The sequence below is a fragment of the Acartia tonsa genome, chromosome 14 (genome assembly GCF_053477335.1).
Source record: "Acartia tonsa isolate MP-2025a chromosome 14, ASM5347733v1, whole genome shotgun sequence".
NCBI lineage: Eukaryota > Metazoa > Arthropoda > Copepoda > Calanoida > Acartiidae > Acartia > Acartia tonsa.
In genome coordinates this window covers 4544120-4566636 of record NC_137273.1, presented here as the reverse complement: position 1 = coordinate 4566636, position 22517 = coordinate 4544120, and the positions used below count along the sequence as shown (strand labels likewise).

Sequence of the window (22517 nt, the reverse complement as noted above, 5' to 3'; positions counted from 1 at the left end):
ATAATATTTTAAAATATTTTCTGGATGTTTTTCATTTTCAAGTCCCACTGGAATTTTGTAGCATTAACATTTTGTAAAATTAATGTTCAACACATCAACTTGAAGCTTTTAAAATAATTTACTTTTCTCACAACAATTTAGTTTATGTGTTTCATAATAAAAATAATAAATATTTATTTTATCTTTTTGGGGTTAGAGTTTTTTTCTTAGACCCTTTCATGTATCAAACTGTTGTAAAATTATTTTGGACATTGGACATTGACAGATGACACAGAGATAACAAAGGTTTTAATAGCACAAGTCGTTTTATTTTTGCTTTTTTTGGCAAAAATGCAAAAATATAAATTCATACCAACAATTACTAATTTCTATTTCATTTGTAATAATCATTTAGTTGCCATGAACCTAACCCACTAAACACACAAGATATAATTGGTGAGAATTACAATTACATGATATATTGAATTAGGAACAATACATATGTATGCATAATACATATTTACAGGGTGTCTGAATTTATTTTCACATAACACAGACTAAATTGTTCCCTCATCCCTTTATAGAATCAGATTTTGATATCTGCAAAGGAAAACTAAGGCTTTGAGGTGGCACAGAAAATTGAGCTTGAAGGTTCAATCTAGAGCATTTTGCGCTAAAAACATAGGTAACTGAAACATGTTAAAAAATATATCAACGAAAGTTACATCAAAAGTTACATAAATTTGAGCTTAATAAATTTAAAAACAAGTTACCTACTTTATCTTGAATTTCTATTCCAAAGTCAATTTAAAAATCTTTGTTATGCTAAAAATACTATAATCTGAAGTTGATTAAGAATGCAATGATAGAAGAATTTAAAATTGCATTCAAACTTAATTGGGCACAAAACCTGTATAATTTGTAGTATTTATATATATCTAAGTATATTTCTATTTTTAGTTCACACATGCATAGAATACAAAAGAACAAATTATTCTCACACTAAACTTTTCACGATTTTTTTCTATGAAAATGTGGAAGAAAATATTTTGTGTTTTGTTCTAATTTAAGTATATTCATATCTGAATATTGGTGAGATATATGTTAGAACAAAATATAATAATATATTCCAGTACATTTTGTATCAAAGTTTTATTATTATTATCTTTTTATTAGCCTACAATGATAATAAATATATTCATAGCAATAATTATAATCATTTCCTAGGAACTTACTATTGATGTATATATTATATTATACATGAATTAATGCTATTCATTACTACTGAATGAAACCTTGTTCAATCAACTCAAAATATTAGTATTGTTTAAGAAATAAAATGTTTTTCTTTTTGCATAGAATTTTACATTTCTCATATACTTTTAGTCTACTTGTTATATGAAGTAATTTTTTTTAACATGAAAGGATAAAATCATTATCTAATTATCTTTTGTTAAACAATAATAGGAAAATTTAACAAAGAAATTAATTACAAAGAAAGTAAATGAGGGTACTAAAATTATTTTCATTAAAATTTTTTCTGTAATAAAAATGCTCTGGTTGTGAGTTCAATTGTTTTTCTCCCTCTTCAAACCAGAAAAGCAATAAACATTCTCCAATTACAAATGTATTTTTACAAGAATATTGATAAATTAAAAAAAAACAACTAGGATAACATGTGTTTTGGTCAGAAAAATAGATACTTACAGATATTGAGGATTGTTTGTACCAATATTTATTCATTTTCCCATTTTCTACAACTGGACTGTTAATATCATCCCACTTATTACATTAAAAATAGATCACAGACTAAGGAATGAAAGAGAACATAAAACAAGTCTATAATATGAAAAAATAATAAGATTTTGTTCTAATTGCATAGAAAAGTTTTTTTATATAATTGATTTTTTAAACTTTTTATTTGTTTGAACTTTTTTCTTGTCTCATTTACATTTTCATACATTTATTTGTACTAAAATGTAGAGGGGTCCAAGAAGAAAGTAAAAATAATCATAATATTCATTCATGTTTTACTGAGGTAAAAAATAAATTATTATTTATAGGGTCTACCTACAATAAAATACAAGGAGAAAAAAAGTTTTTTTTTTGTATTTGTGTTTTACATTTGTATATTTAGATAATACTAGATTAGATGATGACCAAAATAAAGTTAAAACCATGCTGCAAAAGCAAGGTTTCAATTTTTTACCCCCCACTTTTTGTCCGCTTGTGTTCCTTTTATTTAGTACAAGTATTAATGTTAGCAGGTCTATTTTTATTTTCACAATAAATAATTACTTTCATTTTTCAGGAAAAAATTACTATCCTTCAGTAAATTATCTATTGCAAGATATTTTTAAACAGATGTAAAAAGAAAAAGTTGCAGAGTATATTTAAAAGTGAAAAGTAAACAATAGAAAAGATAAGTGGATGGAAAAGTTGATTCAATGCACTTCTGTGCAACTACTCTTATATTAAATTTTTCATTAAACCCAACTTTAGCCAATCCAACAGGGTGAATGGCATAATATTGTGTTGCCATTCTATAAAGAGCTAACAAATATTTAAAAAATTACATTTATGATTAAAGTGACTGAAATCCTTTAAAATCTTTTTTCAGCTTTTTTATTACATCATGCATGATATTATACATGAATATTAAAGTTAATAATATAGATTTTATATTCTATTTTTACTTTTTAATAATAAAAAATAAACAGTGACTTTTTGACCATTTAGTGCACTAATATTAATTGTTATTATTTGATTTATTAAACAATACCTGATCATATTTGCTGTGCTGTACAAATTTACCTGCCAAACATTGCATAAAAATTATTTTTAACAAAAACCAAAACTTCTAAAGAACTTTCTAAAAGTTTTCACCCAGTGGTCACACTAAAAATTAATATTCCATGAAAGCTTTTAATAAGCCATTAATCCAATTTAATTGTTTTTACTATTGAAAAAAGGTTTTTATCTAGGAAATTTCATTAAGAAATTTGTGTAAATTTTAACCTAAAATCATATTTTGTTCACTACATATTTTTGATGAAATTTAGATCATTTTCCCATTTCCTATTTGTATATCCCATCACTAAGGAAGTTTACACTCATGCATGAATTTTCAAATTTGTTATTGTTTGGTAGCTAGTTGTCTCTTTCATAAAATTTTAGAGGGTACTTTTTTTAGTCAAATGAATTGAAAATGCACTAGCACCTGCGGTTATATGCAGTTTATTGAATTTATCCATTTCCATTCCAATAGTGTACTTAGTCTAAACTAACATTTAATGATTATTTAAATACTTCTACACTGTTTAGTGTTTACAGTATGCTAATATGAGCCCATGTTCCAATTGAATTACAAACAGACCTATTTTATAAATAGAATAGCTGTTGTAATAAAAATCAAATCAATATCTGGTTCTAGTTTTGTTGATGTATATTTGCTATGTAAAGGCCAAACATTATTTAGTTGCCAATTATTTGATTGAATAATGAATAGGGTAATGAAAATGATTTTATACTGCCAATATATCTATACCAATATATCAATCCATTTATCTACTAGTGGGTTGATATATATATATATATTGTATGTTTGTAACTTTTTATCTTTTGGTAAATGTATATAAATTCAAATATGATTATCTAATATCTATTTGTAGCAGCTTTGTCCCTAGAGGCCAATAGGGGCACTTGGAGGAGGGGGGGGGGGCCCGGGGGGGGGGGTCACTCATGAAGGGGAGTATTTAATTTTCAGTAATGATTTTTCTGGGCGTTATCATCTTAGAAATATCCTTTGAAAATTTTCAAAATAAAAAAAATACTTCTGAGAGTATAGTACCCTTTACTGGAGAACCATAACTGTCAAGTGGTTGGCAAAATCTTTCAGTAGTGACAGATAGCAGACACGCACAGACAGATAGACATCCTGTTTCTTTTTTTAAAGTATTTATATTAAGATATATAAGTTGGAAAGAATTTAAATGTTAGAGCGAGATTTGAAATCTGCATCAAATTTTAAGGATTTTTTTATAAAATTCGTTTTTTGTATAATTCTTTATCTAAAAGCGGAAATACAATTTAAGTTAATTAATTTTGACCAATAGGATAGGTGGAAATACAATTTAAGTTAATAATTTTGACATCTGTGATTGGTGAAAGGAAAAATCTGCGCTCTGATTGGAGAAGCTTAAGTGTCGTACATCATTCAACCAATTAGAGCGCAGGTAGTTTCCAATCCACCTATCCTATTGGTCAAAATTAATTAACTTAAATTGTATTTCCGCTTTTAGATAAAGAATTATACAAAAAACGAATTTTATAAAAAAAAATCCTTAAAATTTGATGCAGATTTCAAATCTCCCTCTAACATTAAAATTCTTTCCAACTTATATATCTTAATTTATATATCATTCATGTCTGTTATATACCTGTTATAATTCACCACCTCACATTCGGTAAAAAAATAATTTAGGGGATTTCATAAGTCGGGTAAAGAGCAATCCAATCGGTTCAGTGGGTAGCATAAATAGACAGAATTGAACCTTTTTATAGTAGGATATGTATATGTATCTTATTCATTTAACAATTAACATTAACAAGAGCGTTATGTAACATTCCCTACTAATAATAGTGTATAGATAATTAATAGTTTTGGCTATTTTCAATTATCATATGTGCTAGGGGTGAAGCCACTAATATCATAAAAGGAAATACAACCTAAAACACAAGACAAGGATTATAATAAGAGGATTAATAGTTCTTTTCATGGATTTATTTTTCACGTTTCCACCAATTTGTACGTTTTATATATTCCATATATCTATAACACTAGAGCTACCATGCTACTTAAATTTTGAAATGCCTAAAATTTTAATCTTATGATAGTTTTTATGTGTTCTGACAATCTATTTTTAAATTGGAAAATATTATGATTTTGGACTTTATTGTTAAGAATTAATTAATTTGACAATTCTTAAATCTTATACTTAATTATTTTAGTATAATATGCACAACTAGCGGATACGGCCCTAAAAGGGGGACGGGTTAGTTGAACCTTCACTTTTGTTTTCAGTTTAAATAAGAAAAAAGTAAAAGAGATTCAATGCAAAGGAAAACAAAAGCGATGAGTAGTGAGTGAGATCCTTTGTTACAGCAATCGGTGCAGCAATTACAAAAAAAATATGAAAATATAGAAGCTACGCAACTAAAAAATGTATATAATTCTGATGATACTAAATCCTTCCGACTAAATTCAAAAGTTGATGTAAAATTCTAAGAAATATTATCAATATATTTTTGGATCTAAACGTTTACTTTGCGGGGATAGTACAATGAAAGACAATTTGTTCTACATCTCTCTTGGGTTATTTGCATTGTTTAAGCCATCTTTGAAAGTAACAAGACCTCTGGACCGAATGGTTCTCCATTACAGTAAGGATTCTTATTGGTCTAGGAAAAGTTGATATCTATATTGGGGGAGGGAAGATGTACCCACCAAAGAGAAATCGCACCTGGAATAAAAACCTTTTCACCCCAATTTTTTTTTATTACTTAGATAATCAATTTACTTAAATATATATATTTTTCTTTCAAAAATGAGTTAATAGAAATTTAACCAAATTTAAAAGTACAGTTACTTACTAAGAAATATAAAAAAAAATCATTGTAAATAATTATATTAATCAATCAAATGCGTTGTTAATATCAAACTGACATCAATTAATATATATTCTTTAATATACAATGAAATTTTTCGCAGAAAATGATTATCAGGGGGGCCATGACATTTAGATTATTGTATAATATTATAAAATATGAGTAAATCATTAACTTTAAAATTCCTAGCGGCTGCTCCTCTAGCAATTTGAGATGATATATTTGAAGGGTTTAAAACACCCTAAGACTTTTAATCTTAAAATGAAAGGGTTTTAAAGAAACTTTAGATTCATGCGAAGCTTTTCTGAGCTGGATCTTTAAATCGTTTAGTGGTGCGCTGAATCGGGGCGATCCATTTCGGCGCACCTAGATATTATCAGATTTCAATGTTTAAATCAAAATGGAATGGGCGAATCAGCGCGCCCAGTGGCGCGGTACTGGCGCGGCAATGGCACTCAGCAAGTGATATTGCCACGCCAAACTGGGGTGAACTGGATCGCCCCAATTCAGCGCAAGACTAAACGATTTAAAGATCCAGCTCTGAAATGTGAAACTTAAGGAGATCTTAATGTACAATTAAACATGTATGTAATCTTACTACTTTATGAAATAGTATCATTCTAATGTAAAATGATTTTTTCCTTTTAGAGATATTTTTTTCTTTTTTCTTCACCAAACTTAAAATTATTCATTTTTTCCCAGGTTTAAATGTGTCTGAATAGCTTCTTTATGATATTTTTAGAGATATTTTTTTCTTTTTTCTTCACCAAACTTAAAATTATTCATTTTTTCCCAGGTTTAAATGTGTCTGAATCGCTTCTTTATGCTATCAATACATGTTTAACATTTATGGATAAGTAGAGTTGTGTCTGTTGACTATTTGGTTGGTTGATTATTCTAACATTACTTTCCACTTATACTGTTTGTATAGTCATCTATGTATGTATGTATATAAGTATCTATCTAACTTTTCATTTATCTAATATTTGGTTTACTGATAGTTCTGCTAGTGCTTTCTAAATTTTGACTAGTAGAATAATTTTAAAATCTTAAAAATGAAGGTCTGTCCTGATAAACTATCCTGTATTTGCAAAATTGTGCAACAATTCTAAGTTAAATTTTGTTTAGACTTACATATTAATGTTCGGCTTATTAATTTCTGACATTCTAAAAGAAATATTGTTCTTTTGTCCTTTTTTCTTTTTTGAGAGCTTCGTTTTATGGATTTTGTCATCCTTATTTTTTAAAAATATATCTATGTAATGTGTTACTTTATTTATATATCTTTGTATTTAATCATTTTCAAGATATTTTTCTACCTACATTAGACTGGCCCAAAAAAACATGAATTTTTAAATCTTTACCATATCAATTTGCGGTTACCTTGAAGTTGTTACCGGCTCAAATGTAGACCTTTTAGTGAAAACTAGACCTCTCTACAATGAAAATTGATCTCGAAATTTCAATCTTAAGCTTTTTATCAAAAACTTCATATTTTCATAATTTTAACAAGAAATAATTAAAGAACTGCCAACCTAAAATAATGTAACAAGAGTTCAAATATGAAGCAATTATAAAAAGTAGGCAGAACCGCCATTCCTGCCCAATAATTCCGAAAAAACGTCTAAAAACATTGTTTTATTTAAATTGATAATTTGTGTAAGAAATTGAACTAAAACAGTAGGTATTAGTCTTATGAGAAGAGAAATGATGAAAAACTCTAAAAAATATACATTTTAAAGACATAAAATAGGAAAAATTGTTTTTAATAAATTTCATGGCTCAACAGACATTGTCGCCAATAAAGACACAATTTACTAAAATAAAAAATTAAATAAAGGTAAAAAAATATGAAATATACTTATTCGGTACTTGCTTACATGTGGCAGACTGGAGCACCGAAAACCCCCCCCCCCCCGCTTAGTTTTGACAAAAATCAAAAATAAGGGGGGGGTAGTTTTTTAATGTCTGGAAAACGGCAAGGAGGAAAAGTGCTCAGCAAGGCAAAGACTTAACCCCCCCCTTAATTTTGAAGAAAATCAAAGATAAGGGGGGGGGGTAGTTTTTTCACTGTACAACACCCCAGAAAGTTGAGTGAGGTAAATCACGAAAATCCAGTATACCAGAGGGGAAACCTTATTACAGGGATATTCATGTTTTGGGGCATAATTTCCTTATTTATTGACTTTAACCAGTAAAAGGTTTTAATTTTGCGCAAAATTAAAACCTTTTACTGGCCAAAGTCAATAAATAAGGAAATTATGCCCCAAAACATGAATATCCCTGTAATAAGGTTTCCCCTCTGGTATACTGGATTTACTTGATTTACCTCACTCAACTTTCTGGCGTGTTGTACAGTGAAAAAACTATCCCCCCCTTATTTTTGATTTTCTTCAAAATTAAGGGGGGGGGGGTTAAAAACTACCCCCCCCTTATTTTTGATTTTTGTCAAAACTAAGCGGGGGGTTAAAAAACTACCCCCCCCCTTATTTTTGATTTTTGTCAAAACTAAGCGGGGGGGGGGGGGGGGTTTCGGTGCTCCGGTCTTCACATGTAAGCAAGCACCACTTATTCTCATATTCAACTTTAAAAAAAAACATACTAATAAAAAAAATAATATTGCAAAAAATAATTTGATTGTTTTTTATTAAACCAGGAGTAAAGAGTAAGGCTTGTCTTTAATTATTTTTCTTCAATGATTTTGCAGTATGAATTAGCTTTCCCAAATTATTGTAATTGTACAAAAATAAATTTTTATACTTTCTTTCTTAATATGTTTATTCCTGGTGATTTTAATATTTTATGTCAATGTTTGTAAACAAACAGACAGAAAATTTGATGTTTTGCTTTATATCTGGTGTAAGGCATTCTTAATTTTGGGAAGTAAAGGTGAAAATAAATATGCATTTGACGAGATAGCGATAGATTTTTTCTTAAAATCAATTATAGGGCTAAAATCTACAAACAATACATAACCTATTTTTATATTCCGCACATTGAAAAGCGATTTAGACCTTCATTTGGGCCACACTAACCTACATATATACTTATTTGTCAATCTATAGACAATTCAATGTATAAGTTTGTTTGATACTATTTTTAAACAAGACATTTTTGATTTGATATAGATTCCTAATAAGGAATTAGGTACCTTGTGACAAGCGTAACATTATAATATTTACTTATTATCTAGGTTTATTTGTTTTTTTTTTTGGTGAAAATCACAAATTTGGATGTTACCATCCTTGCTTAGACACTTTAAATTTCCCGCTTATGTAAATTGATACAATATCAATATCCTTCAAAACAAGGATGACAACATCCATAAAAGCGAAGCACTGAAACGGTAGAACAAAAGGGCATTAACACTTGTATAGTGTCAGAACTGAATAATCAGAATATAAATGTATATGAGTCGAACAAAAATTGTAAATAAATTTGTTGAAAAATTGCTTGATGCAGGATAATGTTTAAGGGCATACTTACATTTTAAGGACTTGATTATAGAGTTGCTTTGCTAATAATATTGTACTTTGTTGTCCCAGAAATCAGTATACCAAAAGTCAGATCAATCGGATAATTCTATCATATAAAAATTAGTTGTTAAAAAAGTGAAATAATCAACAGTTAAAAATGGACGTACGGACATTCTGATAACGGTTATAGAGTTGCTACGCTTTCTAAATTGTACCTACCTACTACAGGAATAACCGTGCAAAATTTGAAATCGATAGGACAATTCTAACGTGCCTAAATTAATGAAAAAAGCTATCCGTCACGGACGTGTGGACGGACGACGTAAGGCCCGACCCTAATTATAGAAAAGCTTCGCTTTTAACAAGTACAACCATATACTTTGCAGCATTTTCAAATCCAAGAAAAATAATTTAAAGAAAGGCATATTAATGGAAACAAACACTTGTAGAAATGTAAGAGATATAGCATCTAAAAAGAAGCTACTATGCTTCCAATTTTTTAATACAAAATGATATTTTCCCTAAACTTATAAAATTTTAGCAAGAAATAAAAATGTATTATACATTATATTTCTGTAGTGAAACACTTTTTCCCAAATAGTTTTTATATTTACATAAATAGCAGCAATATTTTCCTTTACTAAATATACAGGGTGTCCAAAATGTAATTTTGGATATTTTTGAATGTTACTTCTTGAAAGTTATTTTTTGTATCATAGGTAATAAAATTGATTTCTGGTCGTTCTTTTTAAATTTTCCATTATGGCTTTAAATCCCATTAATATCCACTGGATTAGAACCGGCTCTAAAAAATCATATATTGTATCGTATTATAAACAACATTTTAGAGATAATAAAATAAAATCAAATAACCAATAGCATTGTAGTTTTCTGTTCCTTCAAACCCTCGGGGCCAACTAAACTGGAATGAATGCTTAAATTTTTCATTTTACTATCCGCGGAAAGCTGTTTATAATATGATTCAATGAATAACTATTACACATTCATAAAATATACTTTAAATTATTTATCTTAGGTTTAATTATAATTATAAGATTTTAATTTTGAGGGGCCCTGTGGCAGTATTTATATATCAATATTTTCTTTTCATAAAAATTTGTAGAAAAGAAAATAAGGAGGAACAATATTTTGCAATAAGCTTTTATAAGAAATAGTTATGGGGTAATTAGAATTTTAATCATTTTACAATTTATTTTACAAGCGGCTACGCACCTAGGATCTAGCAGCCCTTTAATTGGTCGGGCGGAGAGAAGCTAGAAAAATAGCTTAGAACCCTCTTAAATATGAAAATATAATAGGCTAAAACTATCACTGGACCTATGTAAAGCTTATTAAATACTGAAAATCCAAATTTACAGACCAAAAATAAATAGTTTTAATAACTTCATAATTTTCATTTATTCTCGTGGAAAAATGTCTACTATGCAATGCGGTACATTATTTTTAAGTATGGTTCAGAACCAGTTCCAATTCAGCGGATATCAATCGTATTCGCAGCCGTACTAGAAAGATAGTTACCTCGCAGTGGATATTTGTATGGTTTATTGAGACACATTCAAAACATTTGATTGACAAACCTAAAATGAAAAAATAATGTACATGAATAAAATCCATTACAATCTTATAAATCAATCAATTCTAAAATCTAAAATCAATAAGTATATCCTTTTATCATTTGTTTTATTTAAAATAAAAAACTCTTTTTTTCTACATATAATTCTTATTTACATAAGTAAAGTAGCTGAAAACACAAACATATAATTGTACTTTATACTATTTGTTCTAGCCAAACAAATACAGGACGCTAACATATTTTAACCCTGAAGAGATGAGGGTATTTTTTCTGTCCTATTTTCAGTTTGTAAAAGCAAGAAGTCTATAATGAAAAAAAATTTTCAAGTGTAGTAATTACATACATGTAAAAATTAGATTCTAAAATATCGCTATTCTGGCGGTCACAGGATAAAAGCAAATCTAGAATGGTCATTAAGTATTGTTTTTGCTTTAACATAGCTTTTAAATAATAAACATACTAAAGTATCATATTTTACTACAACAAAAAACAAAGTATATATAATTTAATTTCATGTTTCATATAAAATCCTGCAAGCCTTGATACACATGGTTTGGAAGGCAAGTGGAATCAAAAAAATTTGTTGAATATTGCTTTTAACTATATATTCTTTCGCATCATGTAATGCGCCAAATGAAATTAAAAATTTTTATAATTAGATAAATTGTTTTCATCTAAAGCTTTTAATATGTTTATCAAATTTGTTTTGAACACCCTGTACTTTATCGTTATACTATGTATTATTTTCTGATATTTCTAGTAAGCCTAAGGATTATGTGAAAATAATAGAAATAAAATAATATTCTAAACACCACGTAATGAAAAAATATGTATCAAATCGATGTGTGTGTAGCCTTATTTGCTTAATATATGGACTTAAGTAGTACTAGAAAACTTGTACTTTTGTATGACACTAGGTAAAGCTCGAGCTCGACGTTCAAGCACATTATGACTTGATACGCTGGCTCATGGGAGCTACTTTTATTTTCACCCTTGCCGAGTATGGCAGGTGTCCCAAATTAAGTTCAATCAATGACACTCTACGTAAAAAAAAATCTTCGGCTATTAATTCTTTTATTATATACCACAAAAAATATAGTTACAAATTTTATATTATAAATTGTATAAAGGATTATTCAATTAATAAATCTACATTAACATTGTGACGTACTTACAAACCATTGCAGTTATAGAAAAACATTCTTTACTGCAAATAAAAGGAAATCGTTTCGCTACTTAAGCAAGCACAAGAGGAAAAGATTGCAAAGTCATAAAAGTCAAAAATATTTATTATGTTATAAAAACAGTCATTGATAATAGGTTATAACTAATTAAAGTCCAATAAAGAAGTAAATAATAAAAATATACAAGGATGACAACATTCATATGTAGCTTGATATCTATAATACAAAGTAGAATGATGTCTGTCCGTCTGAAGCTTAAGATCTCGAAAACCGCTTAACCGATTGCATTCTACTTTTCAGGGAATATATCTACTGGTCCTGTGGTGGTTTTAGGTTATTTTTTTAGGGAGTGGGACACCCCCAAACCCCCAAAAAACAAAAAAAATTTCCCCCATTTTAAAAAATTATTTGAAATTAGTGAAGGCAGCTTCAATAGTACCTACTTAATTTTTTAAAAATTATTTGAAATTAGTAGTGGCAGCTCCAGTAGTACTCCGCTAGTAAAAATATAAAAGGTCAGGTGCCTAATAATTAATCAGAGAGACAGGCGGATATTCGAATGATAGAGTGCCCTAACTAAAGAAATAAGAGTAGAAAGAGCTTCTGAAAGGAGATATTTTGAAGAATTTATTTTCAGCTTTGATTAAATTCCTTTTCTGCACTTAATATCTTTCTATCTATCCTCTATTTCATCTCCTTCTTTCTTAATATATTATCTTATTAGCGGTTGCGCCCCTTAGCATCTAGGGGCTCTGCCTTCAAAAGAAAAATCGCCTAAAACCATCCCGGGACCTGTGTGAGGCTTCCCTTTAATGGAAATCTTATCCAGTTTAGGAGTTTAGTAAAAAATACTACTTTATATAATAGGATATATAATACTTTCTTATACGTGGAATCATATAATTATCAAGTGCTTTGTTAAAGTTAAAGTGTTGTTAAATAATATTTATTTGCAGTTTTTTTAAATGAATTACTGAATTCCTTTTCGATTCACTTCAATCTCTCCCTCCCTACGTTTAGAATTACACCTATAATTTTGGGATGTACGTCCATTTGTCCGACACCTTTCTGGTAGTAAGTAGCAACGCTATTACGCTCAGATTCAATGGTTTAATTCTAATGTTTAATAAAAATCTTTTCCTTTAATACTTAATTCTTAATAATAATTCAATTTTAAACTTATTGAAAAAATTTATAAAAAATCTATTTATCCTATATGAAAGTATTTTATCCCTGTTTTAAGGTTTTAGTAAGGTAATCTAAAGTATTTTGTTTTAAACTTAAAGGGGTAAATTGGGGGGATTTAAAAGATTGAGGGGATACACACCGCGCTATCATATCCCCCTAGGACATATATGTATCCCTGCATCCCTGCTTGTGAATGCCCATCACGAAGTAAAGTCAAAGGTGTGAATTTACTGCCGCATTTGATCACAACCGCAAAATTAAAAAAAATGCACAATCGTATTAAATAAAAAAAACAAGGTTTTGTTCGCCCGTTAATAACCACTGAACTAATAGAGTCAACCGTTTTAGGGAAGCTTCACGTATGTCAAAAGATGATTTTAAGGCGTGTTCAATAAAATCTAAGTCGTCTTGGGTTAGTTTTAGGCTATTTTTTTACGGCCAGCCTTCCCTAGGTTCAAGTATAACATAATTTTGAGGGTGAATGAGAGTGTAGTAATGTAAAAAAAAATAGGACCAGTTTGTCTGTCTGTTTGTAGCGAAGGATCTCGCTAACCGCTGAACCGATCGGGTTCTTCTTTACAGGGTAGCTTCTCATAGGTCCCGGGAAAGTTTATAACTATTTTCTTGGTGGGTGGGACACCCCCAACCCCCCCAAAAAATGAAAAGTACCACCCCCCCCCCCAAAAAAAAAAAGAAATTCCCCCCCCAAAGTAATTAAAAAAAAAAAAATTTCTTTTAAATCTAAAACACGAAAAGTTGGTTGGATCAAACCTCTTGGAGCAAAGCCCCTAGAGGCTAGGGGTGAAGCCGCTAGTAAATTATATAATGTAATACTGTTAAATCGACGATCTAAAACATTTGCGTAATGGAATGTCTACCGAGGTCAAGTAAAGGTGTCAGTAGAATTTGAATTATCACCAGTCAATGTCATACTAGAAGACATGGATATTACTCTCAAGTAACAGGCTGTCTGTCTGTCCAAAGGATCTTGCTAACCGCTGAACCGTTATGGTTCTACTTTACAATACAGCTTCTCATAGGTCCTGGAAATGTTTATAACTATGTTTTGGGAGGATACCACCGCCCTCCAAAGAGAAATCGCCGTTTCTAACTAAAATCACTAAAATTGAAAATTAAGGGAGATTGTTTACCCTCTTAAGTCAAAGAATTTGGTTCACTTATTGTTTTAAGAAAAGTTAAAGTCAAAAAAGCGAAAATACACCGACTGTAAACTTGCTGGATGTGTAAATGGCAGTCTCCCATCATATAACGTTATTCTCATAAATATATTATCAAAATCACCTCATGAATAGTAGCGTCTGTAACTCTAGTATTTGAGGGCTCTTTTACTGAAGGGATCAGAAAAATAGCCCCCTCTCCTATAATCTTTATCTGACAAAATAAGACTTTTAGAGTAGCTTCGTCAATAAATCGGGAATAGTCCTTTTCGTGACATCGCTTCTTATGAGGCGATTTGTCGTATTTATAAAATTGCTTTTTATAGGTTATTTTAGGTTAGGTTAGGTTATATTGGGTAAGTTGATTGCCCCACAGGGTTAGAGCCCCCCGCAGGGGCTAGAAATAGGAGAAAAGCTACTGTGAAAAATACGAAGAATCGCCCCATAAAATGCGATGTTACGAAAGGGACAAAAAATCTTACCTAACTGAATATTATTAAAGGAAATAAATATGATTATCCCAAATATTCGGCTCAATCCTTTCATTTTGTCTGAAAATTTTTTTTACAGCAAAGCTATTCTAATATTATTATGTCCTTACGTCGACATACTCTGTGTGTAACGAAGGATCTCTCTAACCACTAAATCGATATGTAGCTTCTCATAGGTCTTAGAAAGGTTTATAACTATTTTTCGGGACGGTTCCTACTCCCCCCCTAAGCAAAAATCCGCTCGTACTTGAGGATACATCTACCTTGCTCATTTTATGCTGCCTAATCTTCCTATGAATCACCCTTTTGAATTAAGGTAATTGGAAAACTATACAAAAATAAACATGCGAAAATGAACCTCTAGGCATTAGAACGGTTCTATCATGCTTTAACGATAAACAAACAGACGTACAGATAAACATACCGACTCAAATAATAGTACCTTTTTTGTAAAGTTTTACTTAAACAATATTTAAATTTAAATTTGTTGAAAAATACTTTAAAACCTTGATAATTTTAAATAGGTAGGATAATTGGCCCTTAAAATATTTGATACACTAAATTTAAGATGTGTAGCTACTCTATAATTTGGATCTTATTAACGTAATCCGTCTTTTTTCAATTAAAATGGTTTTAAAAATTCCCCTTCACCTTTTGCAATAATTTATTCACTATTTTCGACAGTCGGCTATCCTCTCTTCTCTTCTATCTCTTTATTCACATAGACACGTCCTAAAATGGAAAAGAAAATAAGGATGACAACATCCATAAGTAGCGTAGCTCAAAAATTATCAATGGGTATTGGGAAAAAATTAACTATAGAGCAGTGTCATAAAAATAAACATTAAATTTGAATATCAGGAAACCTTTAAAATCACGAAAACTTTAAAAAGCTATGAATCAATCTAGCACCGCAATTAATAGACAAATAATGAAACTATGTAAAATTTGTAGGATGAGAATTCATTTAATCCCATCTGAAATTTCAGCCGTTTATCTTGAATAGGAATCGAGAAAATCACAAAAACCTAACAATCGGAATAGATCTAGCACCGCAATTGATAGGCAACTCTAGATGAAATAAGGTTGAACTACGACGAATGTAAACTTGTTTAATAACTGAAAATTTCAGCAGTCAATCTTGAATTAATAGGAATCGAAAAAATCATGAAAACCTAAAAATCTAGGAATCGATCTAGCACACCAATTGTTTGGTAAATTTTGCTGAAACTTGGTTGAAATAAGATGAATGTAAACTTAAAATTTTAGCTGTCTATCTGAAATAGGAGCCAAGAAAATCATGTTTCCCCCATAGCGTTACGGACGAACAGACTGAGGGACGGACGGACAAAGTAAATTTTACAGTCACTGCGCTACTAAAAATGTAATATGTAGTCGAAAAAACATTTATTTGGCATGCACTTAACCGTCTTTGTTCAACAACAAACTCTTATCAAATATAATCGACCACAAAATATTTGTAAATTTACTCAGAATAGATATTTGAAGAACACTTAGTCAAATATTGTGTTTTAATAACCACAAATTGCAAGTACCTGAATTAGAGGCCTCTTGGGGCAAAAATTGAATTTTTCTAATAAAAGTAAAATTAAATAGGAGTGGGGGGGGGGGGATGGAATATCTGCAAGAATTATTTATTTTGAAATGTTCCAAAGGGACAAAATTACCCCCAGGGGCTTTCCTATTAGAGAGAACCATATTGATCCAGTGGTTAAAGCCATATTTTTCTGAGCTGGATCTTTAAATCACCGATCTGCCTGAGCCGATTTTGAAAGTGGCTCACCTCATATCAATCCTTAAATCGAAATGACATTGTTGATCTGGCTCACTAAGCGGCTTGCCTACGGCTCACCGGCAACACTCGTTTTGTAATGCCACCGAGCCGGGAAGTGATCCGTATTTAATATTTTTTCACTAAATTCAATATTTTATTGCAAAACTATCATGAAAACATTTTTCTCGTATTCATTCGAATCCGGTGGATAGGAACCGGTTTTTCATCCATACGAAAAAACTATGTCTAGCATCGTATTATATCCAGCTTTCTACGAATATAAAAATGTAGAATCATAATATTGAAACCAGTTTTTTAGCCGGTGCCTTTGGCACCTCGGGGCTAACAAACTGTTTTTTTTATATATCAATGTTTTTGTAGCAGAAGCTGTGGCTCACCTCGAGGCAGATCTGGCTTGGCTCACCACTAAATGATTTAAAGATCCAGCTCTGTTCAGACAAATAGTCACACAAACATAAAAATTATTCTATTTCTTTTATATAAGGATGTATAATATTAAGATGAAACTGCTAATAACTGCTAATTGAATGATAAAATAATAAATTTTCTAATACATAAATGGTTTTATTATTACTTGGAACTTACATCAGATTTTCATGTTCTATAAAAAAAGTGTACTGTGTAGCTGGATAAAACAACGTTCTACCCCATCCCCTTTCTTTACCCCATCCTTTCCTTGGAAAACGGCCAGATCAATAAAGTCAAATGGAAAATGCAACCTAAGTTGATGACAATTTTTCCCCTGTCATAATATTCACGTACATTCTACATCCATTGATATATGTAAATAAAAGAAGTTATACGTCCCTCCTAATTTGTTATCCTTGACTGTGAAGATTCTTTTAGATTTTAATTGTCCAAAGAAAATCCATTTTTCATCTTAAAATTGGCCTTTCATTTATATTTATTATCCTTATACTAAAGTAACAGGATGTTTGTCTGTCTGTGTGTCTGTCTGTACCGAAGGATCTCGCTAACCGCTGAACCTATCGGGTTCTCCTTAACAGGGTAGCTTCTTATAAGTCCCGGGAAGGTTTATAACTATTTTAGGGGAGGGTACCACCACCCTCCCAAGAGAAATGACAAAAAAATAGTGCCACTAAAGGCCTCTAGGGGCGTAGCCGCTAGTATTTATATATCTAAATACTTTTGTTTACTTTTGTTGAATAAGAATTTTCAAAATTGAAAAAAGAGGAGAACGCCGGACAAAATACGTGAAAAATTCAAAAATATTCGAAAACCTGCAAAAAGGTAGTATGACCGTCATGGTTGCTTTCTTTAAACGACGGGAAATTTAATTTTCATATACATAACTGAAATTTTTTTGAAAATCTGACCATAAACACCAAAGATATGGAGAAAAATGTGAAAAAATAGCCTAAAACCTGCTAAAAGGCAGCCCGACCGCCATTGATGTATTATATTTAATTGTGCTCATTAATAATGGGAGTGTTGTCAAAAGGTTTTAGCATGCTATCTTTTATAGGAGCTGAGTAAATCCCATTTCCCCAATAGCGTTACTGACGGACGGACGGATGGACTGACGTACAAAGTGAATTATAGAGTAGCTTCTCTACTACAATAAGGATCTTTGTCTCAACCGACAGACAGACTAATCAAGTTAATAATATACTGTGTACACATTGGGGCAGGGAATCAACAACAAAAATTTTAGTCGTCTATCTTAATTATCAGCCCGGATAAACATAACTTTACGGTAAGATGGACGGATTAAAGAGTAGCCTCGCCACTAAATATTACATCATCTTGATTAATTATTTGATGTTCGTATGAAAACAACATCAAAGAATATGTAATACATAATTAACCAAAAATAACATGAAAAACATGTAATAAGTACAAAATTATAGAATGATGACAAGGATGGTAACATCCATAAAAGCGATGCTCTATAACGGTGGAACAAATAAACATTAATACTTGTAGAGTGTCAGAACTAAATGATTATAATATAATGTATAATTTCGAAACAAATTTATAAGTAAATTTGTTGAAAAACTGCTTTGATACAGGATAATATTTAAGGACATACTTACATTTTTATGACTTTATTATAGAGAGGATTTCCTTATAACATTGTAATTTGTTATCATAGGAATCATTATTTCAAAAATCAGATCAATCGAACAATTATATCATAAAAATTAGCTGTTAAAAAAGTTAAACATCAACTTGTTTTATATTGACGTAACGAATATGAGTTGCTACACTTTCTAAATCGTACCTAACAACTACAGAAATCATCATGCATAGTTTGAAATCGATAAGACAATTCTAACAAGCCTAAATTACGGACAAAAAAGACTTTAATTTAGAGTTAAAATAGCCCAAAGCTATCCCTATAACTTCTTTCATGAAAAAAATCCGTCCATTTAGTGGTTAACCTAAACTTAACGGACAGACAAGCAAATCTTTCTACATTATAATATAGGATTCCTATAATTTTGCTCGTTAAGCTTATGCAAAAACACTTAAGGTGAAGTGGGAATAGTTATTTAAAATGAAATTATTAGCAAATATGTATAAAGCGTAGAAACCAAAAAAAAATAATTAAGGTTAAGAAGAAAAACTTTTGACACTTTGATAGAAAAAAAAACAAGAATAATAGTATTTAATAAAGGCATATTTTTCAGATGCCTACATAAATAATAACATAAATGTAGTAATAGCTAACAATTTCATGGAATCACCATTAAAGATCAATTAATTAATACAATATTTGCGAAAAAATCTAAATGTTTGAAATAACTTTCAAAGTTACTTCTTATTTTTGTTATGCTATTAATAAAAATGAGAAATAACTTTCAAAGTTTTAAATTACTATTAAGAATAACCGATTATACGAAACATAAAAAATCTTTGCTTCTTAGTTATATAATATGTTCTTTTATACTTTTTCCTTTACTTTAAAGATTTTTGAAGTAGAAAAAACGTCCATCGCTAATGTTTTATAGAAAAGCTTCCCTATACAATATTCAAAAACCCGGTAGACATAAATGTTTGGATAAAAATAATTCTTTCTTTTCAACTTAGTTTCTGGAAATTGTCAAAGGAAATAGTAAAAAAAACTTTTTTTGAGGGTAGAATCCCATACAACTTGACATAAGTCTTTTTAGTTTATCGCCAAAGAAAGATTAACTAAACTTAAAGTAGCTGGGTCAAACACTAAAACTTTTTCGTTTTAAGCCTGAACATCTTAACCTGACATTAATATGCAAAAAAATATAACTTTCTGGCTTATCCCTTAACAACTAATTAATTTTAAAAAATTCCATTTTCAAATAAAAATATTAATGAAAAATATCCTTTTTTTCCTTTTACTTTTGGGGTGGGAGGATTTGATACTTACTTATAAGAGATTTTGTAAGTTTAGTGTTTCCATGAGTTATGAAAAGTAAACTTGGATTTTATTACAAATCCCACGGGAATAATTTGTTAAAAAATATGATATTCTAAAATTTAGGACATCGTAATGTTAAGGTAAAGGGTCTGTTCATTTTTTAAAAGCGAAGCTTTTCTATAATTAGGGTCGGTCCGTCCGTACGTCTGTACGTCCGTCCGGATAGCTTTTTCGTCAATTTAGGAATGTTAGAATTGTCCTATCGATTTCAAACTTTGCATGGTGATTTCTGTAGTAGTTAGGTACGATTTAGAAAGCGTAGCAACTCTATAATCATTACCAGTTTGTCCGTACGTCCATTTTAAATATGTTTATTTTTTATTTTTTAACAACAAATTTTTGTGTGATCTAATAATCCGATTGATCTGATTTTTGGTAAGTTGATTCCTGAGACAACAAAGTATAACGTTATAATCAAAGCAACTCTATAATCAAGTCCTAAAAATGTCAGTATGTCCATAAACATTATCCTGTATCAAGTAGTTTATCAACAAATTTACTTACAATTTTGCTCCGATTCTTATACATTTATATTCTGATTATTCAGTTCTGACACTATACAAGTGTTAATGTCCGTTTGTCCTACTGTTTCAGTGCTTCGCTTTTATGGATGTTGTCATCCTTGTTGATTATAATACCAAATAAACAACTTATCTATTAATTACAAAGAAAATGTAGCTTCTTAAAGTCCAACTTTGTATAATCGAATATAATCTGAAATGGCGAATCCGAAGAAGATTAGGAATACATTTCCTTACATTAATACTAAAAACACTGTCACTCTATAAGTGTTTTTGCTCGTTTGTCCTACTAATGTCAAAAATAAATGTAAAAAAGGTTAATTTTACTGTTGTTCAATATTTGTTTCATTGTATGATGCACAAAGTTTTTATTTGTTTGTGTTTGGGACCAATTTATAAAGTAAGTGATTGATTAACTTTCCAGTTTTTCTTCATTGATTAGCTCAGATTTTGTCCTTAAGTTTTAAAATCATTAAACAAGGACAATTTATTAAATAAGTAGAGCAGCTAAATAATTTATTAAAATTAACTGGTTGGTGTCAATAAATTGCTGGTTATGACCCTTACTTGGTAATACATTTGATTCTAAGAATTTTCAAAATTTTAAAACCAATATTAAACAAGAAATTAAAGTCAAAATTACATAGAAGTTTTAATGTAATTTATGATTTTAGATTTAAAGATGAATATAAATTTTCAATAACGTCGAATTAACTTTTGTTTGTTATTACTAAAGGTTATACTTTTGTTCATATTTCTTAAACGAAGCTCTTTCTTATATTTATTAAATAATCCGTAAACTTTTTTTGGCTATTAAATAATATGTACAAATAAACAAAGATTATGGGTATTTTTTTTAAATTGTAAAGATTTTTGCCTTAACAAACGGTGGGGTGCGGGGGGATCTTTTTTAATTTCCAATTAAATGATACAATTTGTACTGTCATAAAGAGAGTCATTTTTTTGCCTATTCTGTAAAGTTTTGTGTTAAACATTTAGTCAAATGTGCTTATTAAGTCAATCTGTTCTTAATTATAAACTTTACATATGTGTAGGTATTTCCATTATTATTTATATATTTACAAAATTAAGAACAGTTTGACTAAATTCTAACACACAACTTGTTTTGTCAGAAATACATTTTTTTTCAAATTATATTTGTATTATAAATAAAATATAAAAAAAACAAGAGTTACAATATGAAACAATAACCTTATCTTTTGTTTGGTATTTAACATTGAAATATATTTATCATTTATTGATATTTATCAAGCCTCCTATATGTTAAACATTTTATCTTTATATTATATGTATAATATACCGTTCTAGGGATCAAAAGGGATAAGACAATGGCCGATATATTGGTGTACATCCCCAAAGATGATACACAAAATTAACCCTTCTGTAGAACACACTTAGTGGATGGAACGTTTTGGACATTTATCCAAATGAACCAACGAATCAAAATTCAACAAAAGTCACTGAAGGTTTTAAGTCAACGAAATAGAATAGTTATTTCTTTCATCGTATTATAAACCACTTTCCGCAAGATAAGATTAATAAGATTAATTGTAAATTCGGCACCTCGGGGCTAAAAAACTGGTTTTATTCTTATGATTGTACATTTTTTATATTCGTAGAAAGCTGGATATACTACGATGCTAGACATGGTTTTTTCGTATGGATGAGAACCGGTTCCTATCCACCGGATTCGAATCAATACGAGAAAATATTATTATTAAACTTTGGGGGCAAGTGTAATAAACAGCCCAATGTCCCCTCCCCCCCCCCGATACCATTCAATAATAATATGTACTTTCAGTTATTTGTAAAATGTTGTTTATAAACCTTTACAATTTAAATATATCACAATCTAAAAAATTGCATCTTTTATGATATCCTAAATAGTCAATCTGGTTATACGAACATAAAATATTTCATACTAGAGGCTTCGCCCCTAGCCTCTAGGAGCTTTGCCCCAAGAGGGTTGATCAAACCAATT

At 29.8% G+C, this 22517-nt stretch overlaps 1 protein-coding gene across 1 annotated transcript in view; it reads right to left on the bottom strand.

The window, feature by feature from the left end:
- LOC145305517 (uncharacterized) overlaps positions 1-14859 on the bottom strand; it is a 34379-nt gene extending 19520 nt beyond the window's left edge. The window contains exons 1-2 of the mRNA XM_080147144.1: positions 14749-14859; positions 10662-10720 (exon numbers count right to left, since the gene is read on the bottom strand). Of these exons, the coding sequence (XP_080003270.1) occupies positions 10662-10720; positions 14749-14812 (123 nt within the window). The 5' untranslated portion in view covers positions 14813-14859. The remainder of the gene's footprint in view (positions 1-10661; positions 10721-14748) is intronic.
- Positions 14860-22517: the final 7658 nt, after the last annotated feature.